Below are 27,553 nucleotides of genomic sequence, written 5' to 3' on the forward strand. Positions count from 1 at the left end.
GTAATGATGTTACTAGCCATCGGCAGGGAACAGACTTTTAAAGACTGAGCTTTAAATTTTTGGCAAGATTCAAAGTTGCAGAAGTTTCTTAAGTATTTCTAGCTTCTAGCCACACTTTCCAAAGCAATTTGCTTTCTGTAGCACTTTTTTTCCTCACCTGTAAAGTTATAAGCAAAATAACAGGAAAGAAAAACAAGGAAGGACAAGAGTTTCCCTCAAGTCATATTTTAGTTACTGACCACCTTACAATTGTTTTTACAGACTTCTCTCAGTACAGCTGGAGAGTATCTGTAGTCACAGCTGTGCAGGCTGTTCCCTGGAAACTCAAGTGCCAGCTCTCCTTAGAGCAGGAAGGTCAGCCCTTTACTGGATGACAGGGGGGTCCGGAACATGCAGTATTTCCAAGGATATGGGGCCTCTCATAAAACCATTGTATTCAGAAAGGTCCCTTGAAAGATAACCGAGATGACAAAAGTGATTCTGTCACAATTGAAGGAGGGAACTTTCTTTAGCTAAATGTGAGATTATATAGCTGGAATTAACACGCGTAACATATTCTGCATTTTATCTTAATTGTTGTGTAAATCATTGCTTTCTTCTCTGCTGTGGACCTCTGTAGTAAGGAACGTGTACTCTTACAGCATGTCCCAGGGAAAGCTCTCCTCTTTCTTTGCATCAGAGCCTAGTGGCACTTCCAAAGTGTTACGTTTCTCTACTTGTTCTTGTCTGACGAGTTTATAGCAAGCTGTAGGAAAAGTAAAAAGGCTATCTGATCTGGCTAAAATAGTTACATTTGCCTCTCAGACCTGCTCATCTTCTCCTTACCCTAATCTTGCTCTTCTGGAAAGGTGATCTGAGACTGAGAAATTACTGAGTACATTTTGTCCATCTCATGTAATGAACAAGTAACCTTCCTGGATGCTATTAGTGAAAATAGGTTTTTGTTTATACTCATAAAGAGTCATATTAATTTTCCTCATTCTTGGTTATTTCTAGTACAAAGATGGAGTGCACGAATTGCTCCTCACTGTCATCACCTGGGTGGGAATTGTCATCTCTCTTGTTTGCCTGGCCATCTGCATCTTCACATTCTGTTTTTTCCGTGGCCTGCAAAGTGATCGTAACACTATTCACAAGAACCTTTGTATCAACCTATTCATTGCTGAGTTCATTTTCCTAATAGGCATCGATAAGACAGAGTACAAGGTAAGTTTTCTCTGTGTGTACTGATCTTGTTCTCTGAAATGACTGTTTGAAATGGATTTGAATTAAAACATGACAACACCGCCAGGCTTTCAGCATTCTGACACAGCAAGGCTGAAATAAAAGCTCAGTGTGAAAGTACGACAGCCATGTTCATAAATACTATTTACATCCGTCAAAAATATCGCTGTGGCTTTAACTTCCCACTTACTGCAATATTTTTCATTTTCAGTTGAGAAACATCAGCTATTAATGAGGCAGGTGTTAAACTTTTGAAAGAGGAGATTAAATGTTGATGTACTAGGAGCATTTTTTTTTTGTTACATTCATATGTCTGAACAGCTATTCACTACTTTTTTGAATATAGATATATATTAGTACAAAGCCATGTCTATATATTTATCCATTTTTTACACTACACATGCATGCAGGATTTTTGGCAGTGTTGGTGAAATTATATCTGGAGATTCATTGGGTTGAAATCAGTGAACTCATCCAAAGGGGGGAGGATTCAGATTGGTTTCTCTTATGACAATAGAAACCACCAAATTAGAGCGGCTAAAAATGGCTTGATGGCTGCTTCCTAATTTTAAATAAGCAATATTTCACTGTGCATTTAGAACCAACTGTTCATGTCTCAGATTATCTAAACTGTAAGTCCTAAATCAGTATCAGTTTCAAAATTAATGTGTATAAAATTAAAAAGTCCACTCTGCAATTGAAGAGTGGAGGGTGAGGGAGCAATTTCCTTATCTTAGTTGACACACTTTAGCTAATTTACTTTCTGTAGCTACTGAGCACACATTACTATTTTCAGATATTAAATGTATGTTTTCAGGTAGGGAAAATGCTCCTGAATTTGTGAAAGATCTCTGACAGAAGTATATGCTGTTCTATAACTCACTGTTTAATTGGAGCTGAAACAATGTGAAGATTTTGTGGTTTATACTTCTGTTTTTATTTTTCTTTGCAGATTGCATGTCCAATATTTGCAGGTCTGTTACACTTTTTCTTCCTGGCAGCCTTTGCCTGGATGTGCCTGGAAGGAGTGCAGCTTTATCTGATGTTAGTAGAAGTATTTGAAAGTGAATATTCTAGGAAGAAGTACTATTATGTTGCTGGCTACCTCTTCCCTGCTACAGTCGTTGGTGTTTCAGCAGCTATTGACTATAAGAGCTACGGAACAGAGAAAGCGTAAGTAATTGCAAGTGACCTGAGTGTTTTTCAAGTGAATAATTTTTTAAAGCCTATTAGCTGTCAGAGGGTCTCTGACAGACTAAAATACCATCTGAAAGCTTTATTGGTAAGAGAATGGCAATGCTGTGCACAAATTACAATCAAGTCTTTTGTAATTCTCTAGGTTCAGAGGATTTGTACTCTAGAGAGACTGATTCTAAATTATGGTCTTTCTTTTAACACAAAAGATTGACCTGAAACAAATTGAAAAAGTAAATAACTTTTTGGCCTCAAATGTATATTAAGTAAAATTTTTCAACTTAAAGTCTCTGACAGGCCTAACCACCCAGTTTTAAGCTGATGCTTCATTAGATCTCTTTGTTCAACTGCCCCTCTAGCTAGCTCTTGTCCTGAATTATGACAGTACAATATTTCAACCCGTATGTTTCACTTTGATAATATTTTATCAGACGAGTAGAGCAGGATTAAAATTAGCCACTGCCTTTTATTTACAAAAATATGGATATATATAGAAAGTGACAGAAGGTAGACAGAAAACATTTCTGAGGATTTGAGTTGCTGGAGGCATGAATTTGCCTTCCAATAGTGTTTACTTTGTCTTTTGATGAAATTAGTTACAGAATGGGAAGATACTGTTGACTACAAGAAAGCTGCTTGATTTTGCTACTGATGAAAGACAAATAAGAGCAATTCAGCAGGGAACTGAGCTGTATGAAAAATGAATCGCTAAGTCAGCCCTGATAGGTTTACACGTCATCTACTCTGGTATCATATGTATACTTTCTCTACTGTTCAATTCCTATTTGTGACATATTATTTATACCATATTGTTTTTCAGTAAATTATGGCACTTTTTGTCTCATTCCTCAGGAGTAAGCACTTTGCATATGGTACAAACTTAAAAGCAGATTTTGAAGATTACATGGAAAATGAGAAATACTGATGTTAAATTCATTGTCTGTGATAGCACCTGTAACCAAAACTTTTGACTGAAAGGAGAGCGAGTTCCTTTAGGTTTTGCTTCTTCTTATATGTTAGCTATTCCTGATGATTTGGTTTAAGTTCAATAATGTTATTAAACAGGACTCATCAGAAGAGTATCAGGTTAGGAAAAATTGTCCGCAGGCTAAGTGGTGCTGTGCAATGTTTATCATTGTTTACTGGCAAAATGTTAGCTTAAGAAGTATTTTTGCACTTTCCTTTTCTTAGACTGAGGTACTAATGCAGTTTTTCACTTTTGATTCTCTTTTTTTCCACAATAGTTGCTGGCTTCATGTAGATAACTATTTCATTTGGAGTTTCATTGGACCTGTTACCTTTATTATTCTGGTAAGAACTTTGTTTTTAACTTTCCTTTTAGGTTGCCTCACAGCAAAGTTATAAAGATTGAATAACATCAGTCAGTACCATCCTTATTCACAAGACATTTCATGAAAATGCTCATAAACAATTTGTAATGTGACCAGTGGTCATATAAATGTTTAGAAATCTTTAAAGAGTGCTGACCAAATGATTAATTGTCAGAGCTGTGGTGGCACTTGAGCGTAGCCATTTTTATCTAATGGCTTGAAACACTGAAGGTCATATTGACATGTGTAGTCATACGAAAAATCAATGAAGTACAAAACACGGGTTTTTTTTAAAGGAACCATTATTATTGCTTTCAATTGAGTCACTATTGTACGTGTTCCAGAATTTAATTGCTAATTATCCAACATAATTATCTCGAAAGTGTGTTCTAACACATTGAATAATTAAATAGATCTTATATTTCATTATACTTACACTGTATTTGCATATGTATTTGCATATGCATGTGCACATTTTCCACGACTACTTCTATGTGTATTTATGTTACATGTAATGTATGACATAAATTCATCTATTTTAGTATAAATAACAAAATACTATGCAATCAATAGAAAGTATTGCAGTCATTTGAGTGAAGTCATATGCATGCACACCCATATGTACATCCGTAGCTGTGTGCCCCGTTGTCCATTTAAAATGAGATGTTCATGCCTCAATTATCCTTTCTCTGAGTGCTTTCAGATAAAAAAAAAGCACATAGTCATCTGTAAACCCAGGGAAAATGTCTCCCTGTTACTTCAGACTAATAATACCAACACTGCAGAACATAGGGTTTTGGAAGGAAAGTGAATGCAAGATGTGCATTTTGACTCACCTTGCTTTCCTCTGCTAGTTCAGTATCTTTAAAGCCTGGCTATACTTTGGAAATATTCTAGAAGTCTGTGCTGGGGGCATAGCCTGTTTACACAGAGAGCTTTTCTCATAACTGCTGATAGTTTGGAAATATTAATTCATTTTTCATGCTTTTGAAGGTCCAAATAGTTACCTGTTCCTCTGTGTTTATGCCATACTAGAGTTGTGAACTGTCAACAGAAATTTGGTTCCCTTGAATTCCCAAATTCAGGAATTGGATTTTGCCATTATTATTTTTTTCAGCCTGAAGCACATGCATCAGGCATAATTTTGAAATTTCTGACTTCTGTAGATCTATGATCTGATGTATAGGTGTACTATTTTAACACTTCTTGTAGTTCATAGTTTACCTTACTTCTCCGTATAAAAATAAATTGATACTTTGATGATGGAACTTTCTATAGAAAATGTACCCAGCCATTCTTTTGTAGGTAGTATCTTCAATATTGAAATAAGCTTATGTATATTTAGGTTGGGTTTACTCTCTATGTCAAAAACTTTTTCGGTCCTTGAACAGTCACTTAAGAAAAGACAGCTGTGCCATGTTCATTGTTGTTTGAGTTCATTGGCATGTTTTCTAAGAAATAGCCATAGATGCCAAAACTCACGTGTGTATGAATTGAATTGGAAAAATTACAGTGTTTGTAAGATTTAAACTATAGACCATAATAATTGTACTGAGTTTATTCTAAATACATTTAAATTAAATCGAGTTTCAATTAAACCTACAATTACAATTGAAAGATGTTCTTAGTATTTTTAATATGGTAGACAGTATTTTTCAAAACAGAGTTGTTTCTTGCAGTTGTTATGATCATTACTAGAAAATTGTTCTAAGTTTCATGCCACAGTAGTTCAGTTACCTCGAGTCTGATTGTATGGTGATAATTTTGCTTTTTGTGTCTAGCTTTTTATTTTATTGTTACTGAGAGTATTTTGATAAGTCACCTCTATTTCTCTCCCTTGCTTTAAAATAACATTTCACATGGGAAGCGTTGGGCTTTGCTGAAGGCTTTTTCACTTCCTCATAACCAGGTCAGAGTGAGAATAGAGGTGAAGGACATTTAATCATATTGACCATGTACAGACATAGTTCACTATTATTTACTGGCCATGACATTATTATCCTCCAGCAAATCATTTAGGCTGAGACGCAGAAGGCCTTTGGGAGCAGTATTCCCAACTTCAAAAATATGAAACAGCAGGTAGCAATCACAGCACAGTTCCTGGGAGTAATTCTTCTCTAGCAATTGCTTTGCCCTCTAATCGTCCCAACTGAGAAAGCAAGAGAGACTGGAGAAAGAAGTGTAAGAAGTATAATGGCTGAGAAATAGTATGTCATGTGCAGTGTAACTGAAGAGCTGTATTTGTAGTGTGGCTTACTTAGTGTCAGTAGCACATGAGAATTTTACCTTGGTAAGCTTTTAAACATGTTCATCAAATCACTTCTGTGATTCTAAGTTTAATAGTACTGTCAATGCACATAAACTCCATTTTGACAGTATTGCTTACTAGTTTAATTTACAATTTCTTTCTCTGCATTTATAAGCATTTGCTCTTGTATCTGTATACAGGTTTCCTCAAAATGAGGATGGGAAATACAAGGGGAAAGTATGAAGTTCCTCTGTACATCTCTTAAGGAACTTTCTACTTCACTATTTCCATAGCCTGTCATGCCTCTGGGCACCAGGGTTATTATATCTATGAGAAAAGAGCATGTAAGTAATGAGCGGTGGGAAACCATTAGTATGCCTGAAATGGTTTAATGAAAGCTTGGATCATGATACGTCAGGAGCTGTTCTTATCATTTGGACAGCTCCATCTGCATCTTTAATAATTAATTCAGTTCAGTAAGAGTTCAGTGTGCACACTCATTTAGAAGCCTTCAGAGAGCACCTCTCTCCCTGCCAGTCCCAGGGAGAAATAGGCTTCTGCATGACTAAGAGCAAAGATCTGGAGATACAAGAACAGTTTTAGAGCTGCATTTGCCAGGTAACAAAAGCTCTGGGGAGTTCAAAAAGGGTCAGAACATGTGCAGTTCAGCTAGGTTACTTCAGAGTGGTGTTTCTGTTCTTCTGTCTTATCATATCCATGTCAGCACTGCAGGCTGTGTGGAATGAATTTTAAGCTGCTAAACTCAGGCGGACGTGATTCAATTGAGCAGGTTCATGGCTATAAAACAAACAGTGCACTCCTGTAATCTGTGGTCAGAAAAGCCCGAGTATTTTGACTTCTATGTAAATCTATTTTCATTCATCTTCAAGGAATGGGTGATGTTGTTTTCACTTTAATTCAGCCAAAACCACTGGAGTTTCCTTCTCGCAGATGGAGCCAATAGATTAGGCTACCGGAGGTTATTTAAGCAAAAATTCCTAGGATGTCCTGTTCCACTAACATAGGAATTAACATTTTTTACTCAGGTGGGGGCATTACTTTAGCAGTCAGTGCATGTGGACATACAAATGCACGCATAATCCATCTCTGCATATGAAAATGAACTGTATCTGTAAGCTTATGTGTGTAAATAATGCACACACATCTTTCTGTAGTAGACACTTGATAAATGGTATTTATCTATTCTTCATAGGGGGAAATTTATCATAATTATTGCAAAATCTAGCTTTATTTGGCTACTAATTCATTGTACCTGCAACTAATTTGAATCCATTAGTCTTCTGTGCAGGTTATTACATCCACTGTTTTAAAAAGTTAATTTGACTTGAAGTCAGTCCCACTCAAAATTACGTATTTTCAGGTGCCAGAAACACCAAATTCCTACTTACATTATTTTTCATGTCCCGTACCTTCTGATTTCCAAACCAGATATGGCCCTCTGTGTGTTGGCTATGAAAGAAGCTGATCTTCGTGGCTGATGCATTTGATCATTACCGTAAAAAAATCTTCAAATTTTAGATGTTTTAAGTATTTACATGTTATTTAATAATATGTATGCAGTTGCCTTCCCTTTGTTCTATCCAAATTACACTTGTCATTAAGAGACAAGCAGGAACTGGTATTTTAAAACATGCTCTAATAACCTTCTTTACTTTTACATATATTTGTAAAATCAGAGTATAAATTAAATTAGTTCTCTATGTCATCCAGTAGTATCCTGTTTGTTATAGTGGTAATATATTTTAGAAATTATAGCAAAAACCTGATAGATTTATGAAATCCCATCAATCCAAGTTTTGCTTATCGTTATCAGCTAATGTTTTCAGAGATGTCGCATTATAGCTCCACCTAATGTAACTGCATGTTCTGTCACTCTCAGTATCACAACAGAATCTTCAGATCCAAAACTTACAAATTCCTACTTTTAGCCTTTGAAAGAGCATTGGTCTGGTTTTCAGAAGTGCAACATGACAGAGATTTTTCTGACTTTGTCAAGGGTATAATTTCCCGACTGTTTAAGACGTGTGGAACACTGTGGCTGTGTGTGTGTGTTCACACAATGTATTTACATTTTCTGTTACCATTGAAGGAGAGAGGTACTGTTCAAGTGCAGATTTTGGCTCACCTGGGATGCAGCCCAGTGGTCAGGATGAGGTCCAGCCAATCACTAACCTGTTTCGTTATAAGAAGTGATGAGAAAGTCACCATTGTCAGAGGCCCATGTATGCCTCTTACAAATTTGCTTTCAAAAGCCCATCTTGCCATTCATGTGGGCCTTTATGTGACCCTACAGTATTGCATGTTTGTGGTGAACATTCCTCTTAAAGGAAGGTGTCCTATGCATACTATATGTCAAGCTTGTAAAACATTTACAGATTCATTTACTTAGATTAGTAACAGTTCAGTCCTCCCACAGTCATGAAACAATTCAGGATGGAACTGATGTCAGGAGGTCTGTGGTCAAAACAGGCTCAACGCTGAACTCAGACCAAGTTGCTCAGGGCTGAAAGTTTTCCTTATATAGAGTTGATACAAATGAATGCAAAAACACCAAGTGTGTTTCCTTCTCCCCTCACGTATTTCTCACCAAGAAAAGTAATTCAGCCATTCCTTCTAAAAGTAGTTATTTTCCAGCAAGTTTCCTTCCCGTACTGCTTAGTACCTTGTGTAATAAAATGGCAGGATGCCCAAAAATCTTCAACTCATGAGTTCTTCCAAAACAGTCGATTTCTAGATGAAAAACAGTAAGGGAGCCAAAAGCGAATCTATAGAAAGGTTCGGTTACATTATTTGTAAGCAAGCAAAATAGGCTTTTGATAATGATATAATGTGTAACAGAGATGCCAGCATGTTTGAACAAGTGGCAAAACATGGTCTTTTGACTGCTGAAACTGAAAACTAAGCAATATTTCACCATGATGGAAAAACAGGTATCATATGCTCTGTTGTCATAGTTACTTTGTCTGCAAAGTACAAATTTTGCTTTTTTTCTTTTCTTCTTGGAAGGACTTTTTCAGCTGCTGTAATACAGCATTATTATTTCTGTGGCTGTTTTGGAGATCTGTACCTATATTCATATTAAAGTGTCTGTTAAGAAACTGCTGTGTAAAGTTATTCTCTAGGCCAGCAAGGACATATATACAGACAGAGATGAGTATCTACATAAAACCTGCTTAATATGCTGGAGCTTGGCTCAGGCTCTGGGGTAGGGCTGTATCTGCTTGCAAGTCACCGAAGGAGCTTCAGTATATAAATACAAGCTTTTGTTTTTCATATGTCAAACCAGCACTTCAGTCGTACAGAGAAGCAGAGGATAAAAACCTCTCGTTTCATAAGGCAGTCATTTATGGTCTAGGCCATATCTATGAGGTTTTGATCCAAGAATGATGCAGCTAGTACAATGCAGGATACTCCAGGGTAGCTACTTAGGCAACGATTAACTTCCAGCTGTGCTGTAAATACTGTTCTGAACTGGATTGTGCACTCCCAGTTGCATAGGTTGCAGCCAAAGTTGGTTTACATGTTAGGATTGGCATGGGACATGTGTCTTAGCTCTTAATCTGTTTGTTTTCACAGAAAGTAAAACATTATATCATTGACATTATATCATTTTAAGCAGGCTGGAGAAGTTCATGCTATCAGCTACCAAACTGTGCAAAAAAACTTTTTCAAATACAGAAGAATAAAGTTTGCCTGCAAAGGCATGGAACTGAGGTCCAGGTCATGCACAGAGTCCCTGTGCTCTGTCTGGTACAGAGGCCAGGGAGAGAAGCAACTTGTTTCCTCACCCAAGGAGCTTATGCAGTACAGTGGAAACATAGATAAGGGAAACAAAATGATCACAATGATATAATGAAGTGTTTCTCAGTTGGTTAGTCATTGCCTATAAGAATCATAAAAAGTAATCGGCAGGGTTGTCAGATATTAACACTTGAATTACATTTTGCAGCAATGGAAGTCATGCTTAACCTTTGCCATGTACATACCCCCACTTAAAGGTTAAGTATTTTTGTCAGTTCTTGAAACACAGACAGAAATAAAGTATAAAAGCTTGGTTTTGTTATTTGTATCACATACACTTTTTGTATTAATCTCAAGGTACAGTTGTAAAAATATTTTACTTTGAATAAAGACTGTTGATGTCAAGGGTCTCCAAACACTGTTCTGGTGTTGAAAACTGCATTATAGATAATACTGTCCATCCTGATTTGGAGACAGCAACAGCAGTGATAACTTAAATACCCTTAGCAATAAGAATTATTTCTGTAATACATACGTTTAGTAACAGGCTCTGATCAGAGCCTTTAAAATACTCATCTTTTTGAGGTTATTAAGACCTGCTCTTTATTAGGAGTTGAGTGACATTTCTGACCACTGTGGCACAGCTATAGGAACACAGCTGGTATGAATTGGTATCCCCAGTGTTACAAAAAGAATTTTGATGCTGTCTCAAACCAAAGGCTCCCCAGAATGAGACTGGGCTTGATCATTCTCCATCAGTAACCAGTTGCAGATATGTATGGGGTATTGTAAGAATGGGGTTATGATCTATCTATGTGTTATAAGGATTATAAGGATTTCCAAGCATACTCTCCTATTTAATCTTGGCTGTCAGTTCAGCCACTTCTTGTGGACCATTGTACTATTAGATAAAGATGTGTGTCTTCTCCTTGAAAGGACATAGCTCTTACTGTTTTCAAACATACAATTTTATTTGAATTGTCTGCATGATATAGGACAGCACATACTAATTACTCAAAATAACTGTATACCACTTTTCAGCCTGTATTCTTCAGGCATCCTTGTTTTTGGCTTACTGCATCCTTGTGTTAGGCTTAACTTATGCTCTTCACATGCTTTGAAATCAATAGGAGAAAGGCACCTAGTATCTTTGATACCTGTGATTCTGTTTCACAATAGGAAAACTATAAAAAATTACCTTCAGTATCTTCCCTGTTGTTATCTATATGAATGATACAACAAGAATAAGACAGCATAGTCCTTTCCTTCAAGTCTCATGCAGTCTTGCTTAGACAGAATCCAGACTACAAAGGGAAAGAGGGCAATAGGAGGGTGCACCACCAGCACTGTTAAGTTTGATGTATTTGCTGCATCTTTGTTTCTTTTTTCTTTTTCTTTAGTTACATTTAAGCTGTTTTCAAGAACCGAGTAGGATTTTTGCGGACAAACGGGGATAAAAAAAGGAAAGGGAGAAACCAGCAAAGGCAAAAAACATTCCAGAAGGAGGATGGGGTAAAAAAAGGACAACTAGTATAGTACATTAAAGGGGTAAGCGTAGTCCTCAGGGAGGTCAATGAAATGGGGAACAAGGCCAGAGGTGACAGGTGAAGGTGAACAGGGGCCAAGCACAACAAGCTGGAAGACAGACCTGGACTGACAAAGACATTGGACATGAGATAAACATGGTGGTTCATGATGATGTAGTGAATTTGAAAGATTAAGTGACCTATAACTCTTTTTTTCCCCTCATCCATATTTGCAGTCACTTTTTACAGACTGTCTGATATAGTTACCCAGTTTCACTACATATTTGAAAATAAACTACGGGGGTTTTGTTTAGTCTGTAACATCATCATTATTCAGCCTATTACTTGAAGTAGTTTAATTTCATTCTTATCTGTTTTGACAGCTGAATCTTATCTTCCTGGTGATCACATTGTGCAAAATGGTGAAGCACTCAAACACTTTGAAACCAGACTCTAGCAGGTTGGAAAACATTAAGTAAGTGCTTTGTGTTCAAGTATGAGAACCATGATTATTTTCTGATTGCTGAACTGATTGAAAGGTACTCTCCATTAGGAGCACATGCCATTGTCTCCCAGCAACTGCAGATGTCAATTAGAAGCAAACAGAGCCAATCCTTCTTTCGTCACATTGTTGCTGTAATGTCACAAACGCCGGTCAAAATTAGATAATTTCGGCCTGGAACTAGTGCCAAGAACCTATTTCACGGAAATGCCACAGCACTGTAGTAATTCCATTTGCATTTAAAACGCAAATCTAAAATGATGTTCCTGTTTGCATGGCTGATATGATTATATTAAGTTTGTTTTGTTAAATGACTTTTTGATTTAGGGATTCTGAGCAGTTTCTACTCCTAATCCTGTTCTCCCAAGAGAATTGACTCTATTATTATTGTTAACTTGAAGATTATCTACTGTTTTGATGCTAATTTAACAAATGTTTACTTTATCATGGTGCTGTACTTCAGTATCCCTTTTGCAGAGTAATGTTAAGTGTTACACAATTAACAAGGCTTTGACAGCTTTTGCTTCTTTAGATAGTCTTTTACTGTATTCTGTATAGCTTTACGTTGTACTGAAGGTTTTTATTATCAACACTGAAGGGAGGATGCAACTTTCTAACGCTGAGGGTTGGATGTGGAAGGGTCTTACAGATTTGCTTTGAATGTTGAAAATGGCGAAGGGAGATTTTTCAGTAAGGCTATAACATTGTGAACTAGATGTTCTAGCTAGGTCAGTATCAGCTTCATTGCATGTTGCATGATGAGAGAGAGAGCTAATCTTTAGCATCTCTCTCTTTTCTTCCTTTTCCTCTTTCTGTCTTCTCATCCACACCAGTAATTACCGTGTTTGTGATGGCTACTATAATACGGACTTACCTGGGTAAGATAGAACCCTACATTAACAAATTTCTAGCATGATTTTTAACTTTACAAACTCGGTCAATATTGTGGATTTCCCTTAATTTTAATTAACTACTTTTGAGATACCTGATTTGCTAAAGAACTTTAAACTATTATATGCCTTTATAATTTTAAATTGCTTGCCTCTGCATTTTGAATTTTCTGATTTTGACTAATTTTTATAGACAATTAAAAATGCTCTTATTAATTTCTGTTTCAATTCTGTCTAATAATTTTGTTTCTCTTTTCTGCTTATAATGCTTTCTAGCTATGAAGATAATAAGCCATTTATCAAGTAAGATCATTAGTTAGATGTGGAATTCACTGACTAAATTCCCTTTCCCTTTCATTCTGTGCCGTTCTCTACAATTCCTTTTCCTTAACCTGTTCATGATGGAATCTTTTTTAGACTATTTTGTAGAGCAATATCCATATTTTTGTCACATTTCAGCAGGGTTTCTTCATGCGGAAGTTAGATCATCTAGCTTCAGTTTAGCTGAGTTTATCGGCGCATTAAAGATTTGGGCTCTAGGCTTTTAATCTGCTGTTCAACCTTTGTGCATTTGTGTTACATTATTTGGTGTCATATGGCAGTTTAAAATCTATGGTGTGATTAGTGACTAAGCCAGATTTATCAATCTCTTTTCTAAAAGAAGATAAAGCAATGGAGTAGCTGGGGCTTGCACTATACTTCTGAATTTCAAAATAGTTTTAACATCCTGTGCAGTTCTTGAGAAAGAAAAAGGTCACATCTACTCTTCTGTTTTCACTGGAGACTAAGAGTACTAAATGGAATTGTTCTTTCTTTAATAGATAAAAGGTTAAACCCAAGGAATTTTTACATTTGAATATGAACCTAGTAAAAGTCAACTGCAGGAACTGAAATGTTAATATTGGTTTTGGTGATATGCATTCTCATAAGTAATGTTACTAAAATTAATTTTCTTTTACAGATCCTGGGTCCTGGGTGCATTTGCTCTCCTGTGTCTCCTTGGCCTAACATGGTCATTTGGCCTGCTGTTTATCAATGAGGGCACTGTTGTGATGACGTATCTCTTCACAGTATTTAATGCTTTCCAAGGAATGTTTATCTTCATCTTTCATTGTGCCCTTCAAAAGAAAGTAAGTTAATGAAAATACACATGCATGTTCTCTAACTCCTTAAAAATACCACATATATTTCCTTAAAAACAGAGAAAAAAAAAAGCAACATTAAGAACCGAGGTATTCTGAAATAGTTTGAGGAGGGGACTAAGATTCAAAAGCAATTCTTGCTGTGTGTTCTTGTGAGGTTCCTGTAACTGCTCTGTGGCCCAAGTGGGTTTAAAACGGATGCAGCATTTCCAACTTAGGCTTGCAAAGTTTTGAGGCTTTTGGAAGAAAACTACTATAGAAAATGTACTACTACTTAACATTGGTAATATGGTATGTATTAGTCTGGACTTACAGCCAAAAGTCTTTATGTGTGCACGAAACAAATCCTGCCTTAGCTGCAGCACTGCTAACAAAGGATCATTTATGGTATCAGCCTATCTCAGCCTGGAAACTCTCTCAGATCAAGGCAGAGGACCTCTCCTGAGATCCCATTAATCTGCCACATAAAGCTACGGGTGATAGGCAGGGATTGTACTATCAGTGCTTGTTCATTACACAATTAAGTGAGATATAAAAATTAATTTTATTATTAACTTCAGCACACTATAGAAAAAATGTAGTCATTAACACAAGACAACTGCTAACGGGCAGAGGTTCCCAAAGATGCCAGCATGACTACTCTAATTCAAGTGTTTGCCTCCCCCAGCAATCAACAGCTTTGTGCTCTCAACTGGAAAAACTTGAATCCCCTGGCAAGAGCTTTCCCTCGTAAGTGGGATGTGCTAAATTAGTTCTGCTCCCCTTTGCCCGATGGGAACAGCGGAGTCCAGAAGGAGCAGATCTTCTGGGGAGAGAGAAGGTTTGCAGGGGAGAGAGGAGAGGAGCAAACAGGAGAGAAGGAAGTGAAGGGCACAGCTGCATGGATTCTCTTTGGGTTCCCTGCAACTCGTCCCCAGACTGAGCAGGGATGCCTTAGAGGTGCTTTTCTGAAGGACAAAAGAAAAAAGCTCATAGCCTGTGTAAGGTGTAGCAAATAAAAGTAACAAGAGTTGAGAGGAAGGGTAAATGTTAATCCCACCCAAAAAAAACTTCACATAAAATGCAATACACGCTACGTTTGGAAATACCAAATTTGTGATATTTAGATTCTAAATATTTTTACCAGTTTTAAGTTGGAGACATAGCAATTATTAACTCCCATTATAATTAGCTCACCAGAGACATAATTAACTGATATTTACAAAATGTTTTGAGACCACTGGATAAAGCATTGCTGTGCAAGTACAAAAATCATGTTCTTGCGTGACTCAACTGTACCAGCTCTAACTGTATCAGCACCTCTAAATTTGGTGTAAACAATGGCGTTCAGCCATGTTTTAGGAATAGATCTGGTAGACAGAGTTTTATCGAGATGAACCTGGTATTCCTCTCATTTTGAGAGAATAAAAGCATGCTTAGAGAGGAGATTGAGCCTAAGAGAAAAAAGAGAGGAAAGAAAATGCAGACATTCTCAAAATGCAAATAATTTCTAGATTAGGGTTTCATATAATGTTGCCCTTTCTGCCACTTGTATTGGACTTGAAAATCAAAACCAGATTATTTTTTATTTCTTTTTCCAGCTGTGCATTGTTTTCATATTAAGTGGAATCAGCAAAAAGCAATATTAAGATACCAGTCAAGTGTCAAAACGCATAACCTAGAGCAGTAAGATTTATACCTGGAAGAATGTTAAAGCTGCCATTTAAGATTTTTAAGTTTCGATGCCTTTGACTGGGTATCATCCTATCCTCTGCCTGCATAGCTAATGTAGTCTTTTTATTCTGTTATTACTAGTTGGTCACTAAATTGAACAGTGAAATAGAAGTGTGAAAGTGAAAACTATTATGTTTCCAGTTCTGACAAGATGATAGTGCTGTTGCTTCCATCAGTTTCCAACAAGCTATAATTTAGAAATAATGACCGTGGAATGTGCAATACTGACACATAATGTACAGTCACTGCAATGTAGGCATTAGGCAAAACCAGCCCTAGAGGGTGGTATTTGGGTAAAAATACAGTTTTGATTGCTATTGTTTCTACTTTGTAGTGGTTTGGAGCATTTAATATCCATTTGTGTTCAGGAATGGATTTTCTTAGGTGTTATACCACCTAGTGATGATACATACAGACATAGGTTTTACAGACTACAGGGTTAAAGATTATAATTCTATGTCTATGCACTTTTTTCATTTTCCATGAGCTTTTTCATATTGTTACAGATCGGGGTTCCTTTAAAATATGTACCATATACTTTTATAAAAAGATGAGTTATTGTCCCTAGCTTGAATTCAATTAAGGCACTAACTATTCAAATTTTCTTAAACCTTGTGGTTTATAAAAACATCACAGTATGTATTCCATGAATGAAATTCTTGTAATACTGGTAACAGCACGTGGCACATGTAAATCCACACTATGAATTTTTTGCATTTTCCCCTTTCCCCTTTCTATATACACGTAACTTTCTGTCCTGTATTTTCATAGGTCAAGCAGACTTTCCACATGAACTGAAAACCCACTTTTCCCAGAAACTTACGAGTCTCACTGATGCAGAGACACTTAGACTGCCAAGTATCTGAGGAAGATTTATGAATTTACTTGAGCACCTTTCCAAATTTTATCTACTCTGTCCTTTCACTGTTGCTGTCATGCTGCCAAAATGTGTATTCACTTTCTTGTTACCTGAGAATAGTAGCTAGCATAGCAGCCGCAAAAATGCCAAAGCTGAAGTTTCCTGTAGGCCACTGGAAACAGAAGGTGAATAAATACAGGCAGAATACTAGAATCATTAATTAGTCTTGTTGCTTTGTCAGATAAAAATCTCATACACATAGGTGTAGTCACATTTCTAGGTTCAGCAAAGACAGTAATGAGGATTTTATTTTTTGGCCCTAAAATTGAAAGATTTCCCAAGCTTCACAATTTAAAATTTGACTCTGGAAGTCTGATGGTGCCTCTACGAGCACAGCAGGCATTCTCCCTAAAGTGGGGCAGTGTCATTTGTGAGCTTTGTACAGTCCCAAAGCTAGTGTGACCATATGAACTAGCAACTGTTTGAGTTACACATAGTAACTTTATATGAAAATGACGTATAGTCATTGCAGGTTTTGTGCACTTTCTCAGAACGGATAACATAATGGGCACTACCGAGAAGTACACAGGCTAGTTACCTCAGCCCTTTTTGCCTGCTAGGGTGGGAAAATAGGCTTTCTATGTTTTTTGCACCAAAAGCTCATATAAAAAAGGGCTATTTTCAGGCAGCATTCAGATCTGGTAAACTGAACTATATTAATCTATAGTATGACAAAATAAAAATAATTACATAAATAACTCAGTCACAGGATGGTTTGACCTGGAAGGGACCTTAAAGATCATCTAGTTCCACCCCCCAACTCAGTAATGATTATTCAGGCATATCTAAATGAAATGCATGTATACCTTGGAAATAATTTGTTCAGAAATCCTGGATAGTTGATAATGCTGTCACTAAGTAGGGAAGAATGCTTTATTTTGCTAATAGCCAATAGTTCAACAGACAAGAAATATCTTTTTGTGTGAAAAGTAAATAGTTTCTATGCCAGGTTTATGTGTTTTTGTCAGTGGAGATATTTAAGACTATTTTTTGTGCTAAGTATTGCTTTTCTCTCCGTAGGTACGTAAGGAATATGGCAAATGCTTCCGACATTCTTACTGCTGTGGTGGACTACCAACTGAGAGTCCCCACAGTTCAGTGAAGGCATCAACAACAAGAACTAGTGCCCGCTATTCCTCTGGCACTCAGGTAACAAAGGCTTTGACAGCATCTCTTAATTAACCTTATTTATAAAAAGCCGACTGAGATGTGTTCCAATCAGGAACACTAATTTTCTTCTCATTATTATTATTTAGATGGCAAATACATACTTCTGCATAGTAGAATTGATTTCTTTTTAAAATTTCCTTTTACTTTGGTCTAATTCAAACACCTTATTTTTCTTGTATATTAAGTGCTGCTTTATAGGAAGGTTTATGCCATCATGTTTCATCTAAATGAAATTTAATGAATCAGAGCTTTAATAATAACAGGAGGAGTTTTACTATGTGCTAGAAGCATGGCTTGCTTCAGGCCAAAATAAACACAAATATTCTACATAATAGCACATAAGTAGGATAAAATCTTTTTGTAACTTACTGTGCTTTTGTCTCACTGCTTTATATTAACAGAGTCGTATAAGGAGGATGTGGAATGACACTGTGAGAAAACAATCTGAATCGTCTTTTATCTCAGGTGACATCAACAGCACTTCAACACTTAACCAAGGTCAGTCACTGGGAACATTTCCGTTTTAGAACCCTTAAATTTTATAAGATTTTATATTATTTAACACGGAATTGAAAAGAATGTTTTGGAAAAAAAAATTATTCTGGAACAAATGTTCTCTAAAAGTAGAGTTTTAAAGTCACCCACCAGCATATTTTAAAACTGTGTTCTCTCAACTGGCCGCCTGCTATAGGAGTTGAATTCCTCCATTTGTGATAATGTATTTAAATAAGTTTCATCTATAATTTAACTTAAAAGCAAGATCATAATTTTAAATCTTTCCTAACCTTTATAGGTTAAATCTGAAACAGAAATATGAGTGCAGTAACATTTTAATGCATATTTGACTATGATTTTTAGGTGCAGAAATTTTCCCAGTGAAATCTAATTGATATCATTTCTATTCAAAAGATGTCTGTAAAGCATTTATCTTTTCTCTTTCAAAGAACATCATATCTGTCACGTGGGATAGAATCCAGATTTTCAGGCACATAGAAGCAAAACCTCCAAATTTCTCAGCTCAAATAGACTTTGAAATCTGTAACCTCATTCTCATGTCCAGTTAGGAGAAAAGGGTATTGAGACAGAATATCCCTTCCTTCCATTCTCCCTGTGTTTTTTCTAAGGCAGTTAGAGCTAGCGATGGAGAGAAGACTGGTCTGTGCAAGCCAAGTTCAAAGCCTGTTCTTCCACCCAAGTCCCTAGGAAAGAACACATAGCTCTGATCTTATTGCAATCAGTTTCTGCTTAAATGAGAAACTTTCAAACAGAAAATTCACCTATGCGAGGGCTGCTTGTAAAGCCTTCATCAACAACTACCAAATTTCTCTCCCTTGTTTTTATTTTTTCAAGATTGTTAGCAAGGACATGTACTTAAGTCACATTCATTTTGAAAGTAAAAAATGTATTTTGTGAAAGAAAGCATTTCAGAAAGCATGATTCTATTTTTGCTATTTGGTGTATAGAATGTGGGTAAGATGTTTGTGTCTCGTTGCTAGCCCCCATCTGAATCTTGTATGTTCCTCTAGCAAATCAAAATTAAGTAACTTCTCCTAAGTAGAATATGTATATTTTTCCTGCCTAAGAAAGAACTGCATTCCTTTCCAGTGTCTTATTAAAATCCCATAAATACACTAGAGATAGAAGTCTGGGACTTCACCCTAATTGGATGTCTCCAACTCCTGAGGTTTGCTCTAACCATGCTGCACCCTCTGTTAACTCAGAGTTGAACAGAGGTCTTGGAAGCTTCTTCCTCTTTTGGAGCTCCAGTCCCATGTCACTGGAGGTGTTCTGCCATGATCAGAAAAATTGATATCATCTTCATTCAGTTATAATACAGTCACTGTCTCTGTGATATCTACATGCAAGCATAGTTTAGTAATTAATTGCAAGTGCCATTTTTCCTTAAAAATAAAAATCAAGGTTTTAAAAGTGGCAAACATTTTTTGATTGAAAAAGAGAAGTTCTTTTAACCATAAATTACAGGTAATGATTCTAACCAAGATTAAACATAGTACACACACACACACACACACACACACACAACAATTGAACTCAAGAAAAATATGTTTCAGCTAGTATTTCTAGTAATAAGTAAATTACAACTGGAAAAAAGCTATGATAGAATCTTTTTGGTTGTTCGCTGAGACGAACTTCCAAATAAGATCGCATAATCAGGCAATATTTCTCTGAATCTTAGAATTTTTCACTAATTTCTGCTTCTATGTAACTATAGTAGTACAGAAGCATTAATATTTGGAATATATATTTTCTTTTCCTTGACAAATAAAAATGCCCATACTATAAAAATATAGCTGGCTCTTCAGTTGTCCTTGGGTCTGTAATACACTGATCCTGATACACTGCTGTGCAATGCAATAGGAAAGAAAGTGGAATTTTACCTTAATGAAATGTTTAAAGTAAGTTCTAAATCACAGCATTTTGTGTGGGGTTTTCTTTTGTCATTTTTCCACCCCATTTTTCTTCTAGTAGCTAGAAATCAGAGATAATTGACTTTTTAATAATTTCTCAAAATATGCTGATTTTTTTTTTATAATTATTCCAAGAGGTGTTAAAATGGGTGTTGCATTAAAATGTAAAATAGGTTTAAAAGAATCTATTCATGTAGTGTTTTGCTTCATCTTACATTGTTTGTAAACTGATTGTTTAAAAAAAAAATTGTCATTTGAGGAATTCTTTTTTAAAACCTGGCAGATAAATTTGCAGCATGAGTGTCCAGGGAGAAAATGAGAATGCTCTGATTTCTTAGAGCAAATATTTTGCTTTCCCCTCAGCATGCATACTTTTGCATATACTAAGATATGCTTCTTGCAGTTTGTCATCCACTGTCTGTTTGAAAACAGCAATTCCCTTCCACTATCCATGTGTTTTTCATAAAGTGAGTAACAGCTCTGATCCTGTCATAAATTTTTCAATACCTTTCAGTTCAAGAAATTAATTTCTCTCAAGTCTGGACAGAAGTGTTCCATGTGATAATTTTTAAAGTTATAATAGTTTTATGTAGTACCTCGATCTCTACACATTTAATTGCTATTCTTGTGTAACAGTGATTTTGTATACACTACTAAATGTCACTCTCACCAGCTGTTTACTTTGGGGATTTGGACAGCACCTGTGAATTACTGGAACCTAACTGTGTTTTCCTGCTCCCATTTCAAATACATAGCTCAAATACATTCAGAAATTTTCAGCTGAATTACATTTGACAAGCCCTACATGATTCATGATGAATAAAAACTATTCTTTATTGAAACTGTCAGCCTAAAATTAAAGAACTGACATTTTTTTCTGTTTCTTTTGCTTTAGGAATGACTGGCAATTACCTACTAACAAACCCTCTTCTTCGACCACACGGCACTAACAACCCCTATAACACATTGCTCGCTGAAACAGTTGTATGTAATGCCCCTTCAGCTCCTGTGTTTAACTCACCAGGTGTGCTTATACTTCCTGAATAAAACCGCTTTTCTTGGCTTGCTCCAAATCCCTCCTTTTCCCTAGATAGAAACTCAAGTTGCAATAGCTTAGCCATACAGTCTGAATTTCTTGTCAGTTCAAGAAGTAGTGTTGCCAATGTCAGCTTGTAAAACTGCACTATATTATAGTAATGCCTTTGCCATAACAGTATTTACCAATAATTATCCATGTTTTTAACACAGGTGGCATAAATCTTAATATACTATTACAGGACTGACACCACATGGTCCGAGAGCCCATCTTCAAGATATATATCACTTAGAGGTATCATGTCTATGCAATATAAGGTTGACTCTAAAGCTTGCTGACAAAAACCTGCTTATGGAAGTGATTAGATGCACAAGGCATCTTGACACCTTTGGATACCCCAGTGTAGAAAATTGTATCCAGCGTCAAACAGATATAAACTATAGTATAGTGCAGCTTTATGGTAGATCATTTTTCTGTAGGAAAATCCTGAGATTAACAGTTAGAAGAGTTTAGTTCTGTAGGAATAAAGGGTGTCATCACTTACCTAACATTTTGTTTCTGCATTATCTAATTGCTTTTTTAAACTGTGGTGCAATTCATCAGTAAATATCTAGCAGTTGCTGCTTGATGAGTCGTAAGATCACTTTAGTGTAACTGGAATGATAAATCCTTGATAAAGAGCTCATAAAACCTTGTTTCCAGTTTTTATTTCAAGTTTCCTCTTTAACTGAACTGTAGTTTCTATTTTCATTCTCTTGTTTTCTTACTTTCCTTATGCTTTCCTCTAGCAACCTACAGAGAGACAAGTATGGGAGTAAAACTTAACTTTGCCTATCAAATGTAAATTTTTTCAGCATGATTTTTAATGGGCACAATTAAAACATAACTAGCGGTCATGAAGTAGACTCAGCGGGCAAGTGGTTCACAATTTGCAAATGAAATGTTTCCACATTCAAAAGTACTTGCATACTGCTTTTTGGGAAACAACATGAGGTCTGTAGCAAACCCTATTGGTAACAGAAGTTATGCAATGCTGAAATAATTTGCTGTTTAAAACCAGAACAGTGTCAAGCAGAAATGCTTAACAATTTACTCATATTTTTACATTCCCATAGTAATCTTGCTACAGGCTATGGAAAGATTTCAAATGAATTACCTGATCGTGGGCAACGAAATTTGCCTCATCAAACCAATTTGAATATATTCTAGCATGCTTAACTCTGCAGTATATCATAGAAAATTCATTTTGGATTATCAGATATATTTTGGTATCTGTTTAGCAGAAGAAAAGAGAATTAAAATTATAGAATTAAATCATTTTCATGAGGGAAATGAATGCCAGCATGTGGTCCATGTGTTGTCTACTTTTATAAATGCCATATGTTCCGCACAGCTAAATCCATTGCAAGAAAAACCTTGGAACATATATGAAATTACAAAACTACAAAGTTGTTTAATCAAAGCTTAAAGAGACCTTTCAAACAACCCTCATCACTGTTTAAATCAGTACACATGGAGAGGAGTCAACAATAACACAGATACAAAATGATTTGCAAATTACTCAGAATTTATTTGGAAATTATTACTCTATTTTTTAAAGACAGAATCTTTTCCTGAGAAAATGCAATTACTTTTTAATTGAAAACAATTATTTCCAGGGAAGACTGAATCTTCTAGGATAAGCTGCAGCTTTACTTATGGAAAACAAAACAAAACCAAAACAAAATGGAAAAATGTATAATCTTTTCAAAAACAACTTTTTTCTCATACTCCTCCAAGCCTTGCATATAATGCAGCAGCCTCACAGTGGTCAGTCTCATTTCAGTAAACGTCACTTCATTCTTTCTTTACTTCCAGACATACCTGTAGATAAAGTGATTTTCTAGGAATGCTCTAACCATCTGACTTTCCATGGTTCAGACTGTTTAATTTCTCTCAAAGTTTGGGGTTTTTTTTTCTTTCTTTCTTTTTTTTTCCTTTGCTTGGGAAGCACTGTGCTGTCATAGTTTACGTCTTTGTGTCTGTAGGAAAACCTTTTCTTTATCGTGTTACCAAAAAAAGAAAAAGCCAAAACCAAAAGCATAAAGACCTTAATCATCCTAAGACTTCATTCCTCCTCCCCCTTAAACTTCTTTTCATGTTTCCAGCAGACTTACCCAATCTGTCATTCCTCCAGCAGCTATGAGATATCAGCCATGGCTGATTTCCTTTTCCCATTCCACAGCTAATATTTATTCTTTGGTTTAATTTCTGTGACCCATACTTACAGAAATTCCTAACATTTCTGCATTTGACTTCCATGCCCATGGTAACTGTGGGCCTAACTCTTAATTAACTATTTTGGTTCATTCAGCGCTGTCACTGTGACTGATGCAGACTGCAGGCAAACTTTGACCTTTAGAAGCCTGGGGCTGTTGTTGGCAGACAGAATATTAGTGCAAAAAAAATTACATTAAGTGGGGAAAAAAAAGCTGTTATTGCTTAGTAATCTAATTTGCTGAACCCTTGCTCTGACTAAGTTGCTGAAAAGCTCAGTAATTCTTCATCATGTTACAATAAATCATTTTACTTTCTTTTATATATCAGCTACTCTTAGGCCAGATAGCCTGAGCAGACAGACATGATGTGAGTTGTCCAAAGTGAGTCATTCCACCTGCTGTCTATTGTGTTGTTGGATGGTGCTTGTGGGCCCTGGTCCCTGTAGTGTGAAAGATGGCTGTCCTTGTTCAACATAAATTCTTTGTATTTATCCATTTTTTTCATTCTTTTCTTTACTTCATCTCAAAAAAAAAAAAAAAAGGAAAAAATGTTAGAAATGTTGTTGAAGTAGTTGCTTGCCAGTTACGTGGGTTTATGTTCCACATTTACCTTCAGTTATGTCTGTAATTTAATTCCTTTTTAATTTAGTGTCGTTTAGGACAAATTCTGTTCATTTGCTCTTTCTAAATCATGATGGTGTACTTCAAAACATAGATTTTTCCAAATAAATTGCTTTGCATTACATATGCAAGGGCATGGAGTGAACAGTTCCTTGTGGAAGAGTCACAGAGTTGACACTAAATTAAGAAATCAAAATGCCACTATTCCCCACAGGAAATACACGTTACTGTTTTTAAGATGCATCTTTCCTATAAGGTGTGCAACTGTTTACATTTGGGAATGTTCAATAACCTAACTTTTCTCAAGTCTTACTTCCAAGTACAACTTTGTCCTGAACTACATTAAAGAATTTTGTTTAAAAAAAATAATTATGTGATAAAAAGCACATCAGGCAATAACCAAGAGCTGTCCTTTTCCATTTCAGGACATTCACTGAACAATGCCAGGGATACAAGTGCCATGGATACTCTACCGCTAAATGGTAATTTCAACAACAGCTACTCATTGCGCAATGGAGACTATAACGACAGTGTGCAAGTTGTAGACTGTGGACTAAGCCTGAATGATACTGCTTTTGAGAAAATGATCATTTCAGAATTAGTGCACAACAACCTGCGGGGCAGCAGCAAGAACCACAACCTGGAGCGCACGCTACCGGCCAAAGCTGTGATCGGCGGGAGCAGTAGCGAAGATGATGCCATCGTGGCAGATGCGTCATCTTTGATGCACAGTGACACCCCCGGGCTGGAGCTCCACCACAAAGAGCTCGAGGCCCCGCTCATTCCTCAGCGGACTCACTCCCTTCTGTACCAGCCCCAGAAGAAAGTGAAGACCGAGGGAACGGACAGCTACGTCTCACAGCTGACAGCCGAGGCTGACGACCACCTCCAGTCCCCCAACAGAGACTCTCTTTATACGAGCATGCCCAATCTCAGAGACTCTCCGTATCCAGAGAGCAGCCCCGATGTTGAAGAAGATCTCTCTCCCTCCAGGAGGAGTGAAAATGAGGACATTTACTACAAGAGCATGCCAAACCTAGGAGCTGGCCATCAGCTTCAGATGTACTATCAAATCAGCAGGGGTAATAGCGACGGCTATATAATTCCCATTAACAAGGAAGGATGTATTCCAGAAGGGGACGTTAGAGAAGGACAAATGCAACTAGTGACAAGCCTTTAATAGTGTAGCAAAGAAATATTAAAGGCCACGTACAAGTATTAAAAAGACTTAATTGGCCCCATGCAGGCTCCCTCATATCTGCTTGAAGAGACAATTCTGTTGACCCTGTGGTTCTCCAGTAATGGGGATGACTGGACCTCGCAGTTCTGTGAATTTTTATAAAACAAAAACTTTGTATATACACAGAGTATACTAAAATGAGTTATTTGTTACAAAGAAAAGAAATACCAAACAAGGTATTTTAAGATATCTTCTGCTGCTGAATTTAACAAAATTGTGAAGAAAAAAAAGAGAAATAAAACACTTCTCAGCCATTTTACTGCAGCAGTTTGTGAACTAAATTTGTAAATATGGCTGCACCATTCTTTTTTCTAGGCCTACATTGTATTATATACAAGGCGTAGGCTCTAAAATCCTGTGGGACAAATTTACTGTACCTTACTATTCCTGACAAGACTTGCAAAAGCAGGAGAGATATTCTGCATCAGTTTGCAGTTCACTGCAAATCTTTTCCATTAGGGCAAAGATTGAATACATGTCTAACCACTAGCAATCAAGCCACAGGCCTTATTTCATATATTTCCTCAACTGTACAATGAACCGTTCTCATGAAAAAAAAAATGGCTAAAGAAATTATATTTTGTTCTATTGCTAGGGTAAAATAAATACATTTGTGTCCAACTGAAATATAATTGTCATTAAAAAATAATTTTAAAGAGTTTGAAGAAAATATTGTGAAAAGCTCTTGGTTGCACATATGTTATAAGCTGTTTTTCTTACACTGTTCATAGTACGGTAGTATGTTTAAATGCAAGTTCTACCCGTTTTCACTTATTTTTCACTGTAAACAGTGTTCTGCTTTGACAAGTTAGTTTTTATTCTTACGTTTTGAATTTTTATTGCCAAAAACCATAATTTGGGGAGAAAATTGTTTTAGAAACCAATTATGCCAAGCCTTGCACAAATTTGGTATAGCTAACAAAGATTGTAACTCAATTCCCTGTTCATTCTTTAATTAATCAGGGTTGGGTGGTAAGGGGTAAAGGGGACACCGGACACTTCTCACAAGCTTTCTCGTGAATAAAAGGTGCCTGTCCTTTAAAAAAATAAATAAAACGTAACTATTACTCTTCCATATTCCTTCTGCCTATATTTAGTAATTAATTTATTTTATGATAAAAATCTAATGAAATGTAAATTGTTTCAACAAAATTCTGCTTTTTTCATCCCTTTGTGTAAACCTGTTAATAATGAGCCCATCACTAATATCCAGTGTAAAGTTTTAACACCTGTTTGACAGTAAATAAATGTGAATTTTTTTTGCAAATAGGTAAAATGTGCATTCTTATGTACGAAGCATAATTGGCATCACCAGTCCTTCGACCCAGCTGTATCCTGCTTAGACTGGCTTCTTTACATTTCATGATTTAATGTTGAGAATACAATAGAAACTGTCTCTATAGCTCTACAGAAGAGAGGTCATCTTACCTATTCATTACTCTAGTCAAAATTGGATAAGATCAAACTCAGACATAGCAGGGTCATTAGGAAAATGTACTGTAATTTCATCATTTACATAACTTTTAAGTAGGCATCTGTGCTGAAATTAAAAATAAGGTGGTAAACACCAGTATTGTATTCTCAGCAACAGTAATTAGCAGTTAATTATTAGTGATGAAGATATATTGTTGCAGTGGGGAAAACATGAATAAGCATTTGGATAGCACTGAGAGCTATCTAAATAATTAATCCATCATGGCATTGTTAGATAAATAAGCATGACTGTCCCTATTTTTATCAGACCAGAGAACTGCAGAAGGCAGCTGATGTCCAAGATGTTTCTGACCAAATCAGTGGCAAAATTGGAAGTCCGAGGTCTTTGTTTTGTTGATTCCCAAGCCTCTTTTGTCCCTCTCAGTCAGGGCCTCTCAAAAGATAATGCCAAGGACTTCATTTGTCACCACTCCCAAAACTGTATTCTTCCAAATAACACCAAAATTAATGCCCTGTTATCACAGGGGTCACCATTTCACATGTGGCAGTTTGTGACTACATGTATGATAACAGCAAAAATTCACTTGAAGGCCATATCAGTTGTTACCTTCTAATGCATTGGAATATATAAAGTCCATTTGAAAATAAATCAATGCGTTTTGAAAAAGTTTAGGAAGAGCATTTTGGGCAAGATTTCCTGCTGTTGAGACAATTCAAAATGTAAAAATAATAAAATCTAGGTTGAGGTGGAACCCTGGGGTTCAGGTAATAATCAGGACTGTGACACTGTAGCAAATGTTCTTGAAGAAAAAGGCGTCAGCACCATTCACCCTACTGGTAACTCTTGCTGTTCCTTAACAGTTAAAAGTTACTATGCTTGCAGTTCCAGTCACTGGAACATTTAAAATTAAATC

The 27,553-nt window shown here is 36.3% G+C and overlaps 1 protein-coding gene across 18 annotated transcripts in view; it reads left to right on the top strand.

Moving 5' to 3' along the window:
- The window catches only part of ADGRL2 (adhesion G protein-coupled receptor L2), a 179,807-nt gene extending 153,341 nt beyond the window's left edge, over positions 1-26,466 (top strand). For 3 of the 18 annotated variants that reach the window (XM_061451595.1, XM_061451594.1, XM_061451597.1), the window contains 11 exons: positions 997-1,206; positions 2,177-2,397; positions 3,663-3,729; positions 11,669-11,760; positions 12,621-12,665; positions 12,954-12,980; positions 13,639-13,807; positions 17,472-17,600; positions 18,023-18,119; positions 20,946-21,074; positions 24,391-26,466. In XM_061451595.1, the coding sequence (XP_061307579.1) occupies positions 997-1,206; positions 2,177-2,397; positions 3,663-3,729; positions 11,669-11,760; positions 12,621-12,665; positions 12,954-12,980; positions 13,639-13,807; positions 17,472-17,600; positions 18,023-18,119; positions 20,946-21,074; positions 24,391-25,145 (1,941 nt within the window). In that variant the 3' untranslated portion in view covers positions 25,146-26,466. Of the gene's footprint in view, positions 1-996; positions 1,207-2,176; positions 2,398-3,662; positions 3,730-11,668; positions 11,761-12,620; positions 12,666-12,953; positions 12,981-13,638; positions 13,808-17,471; positions 17,601-18,022; positions 18,120-20,945; positions 21,075-21,298; positions 21,381-21,874; positions 22,813-23,672; positions 23,726-24,390 lie in introns of those variants that run through there. The other 15 variants (XM_061451601.1, XM_061451613.1, XM_061451599.1 and 12 more) reach the window with 12 other exon arrangements.
- Positions 26,467-27,553: the final 1,087 nt, after the last annotated feature.

The sequence above is a fragment of the Pezoporus flaviventris genome, unplaced genomic scaffold (genome assembly GCF_033815535.1).
Source record: "Pezoporus flaviventris isolate CSIRO_AGI_PZ_B2104156 unplaced genomic scaffold, CSIRO_AGI_Pfla_v1 ptg000013l, whole genome shotgun sequence".
Taxonomy (NCBI): Eukaryota; Metazoa; Chordata; class Aves; order Psittaciformes; family Psittacidae; genus Pezoporus; species Pezoporus flaviventris.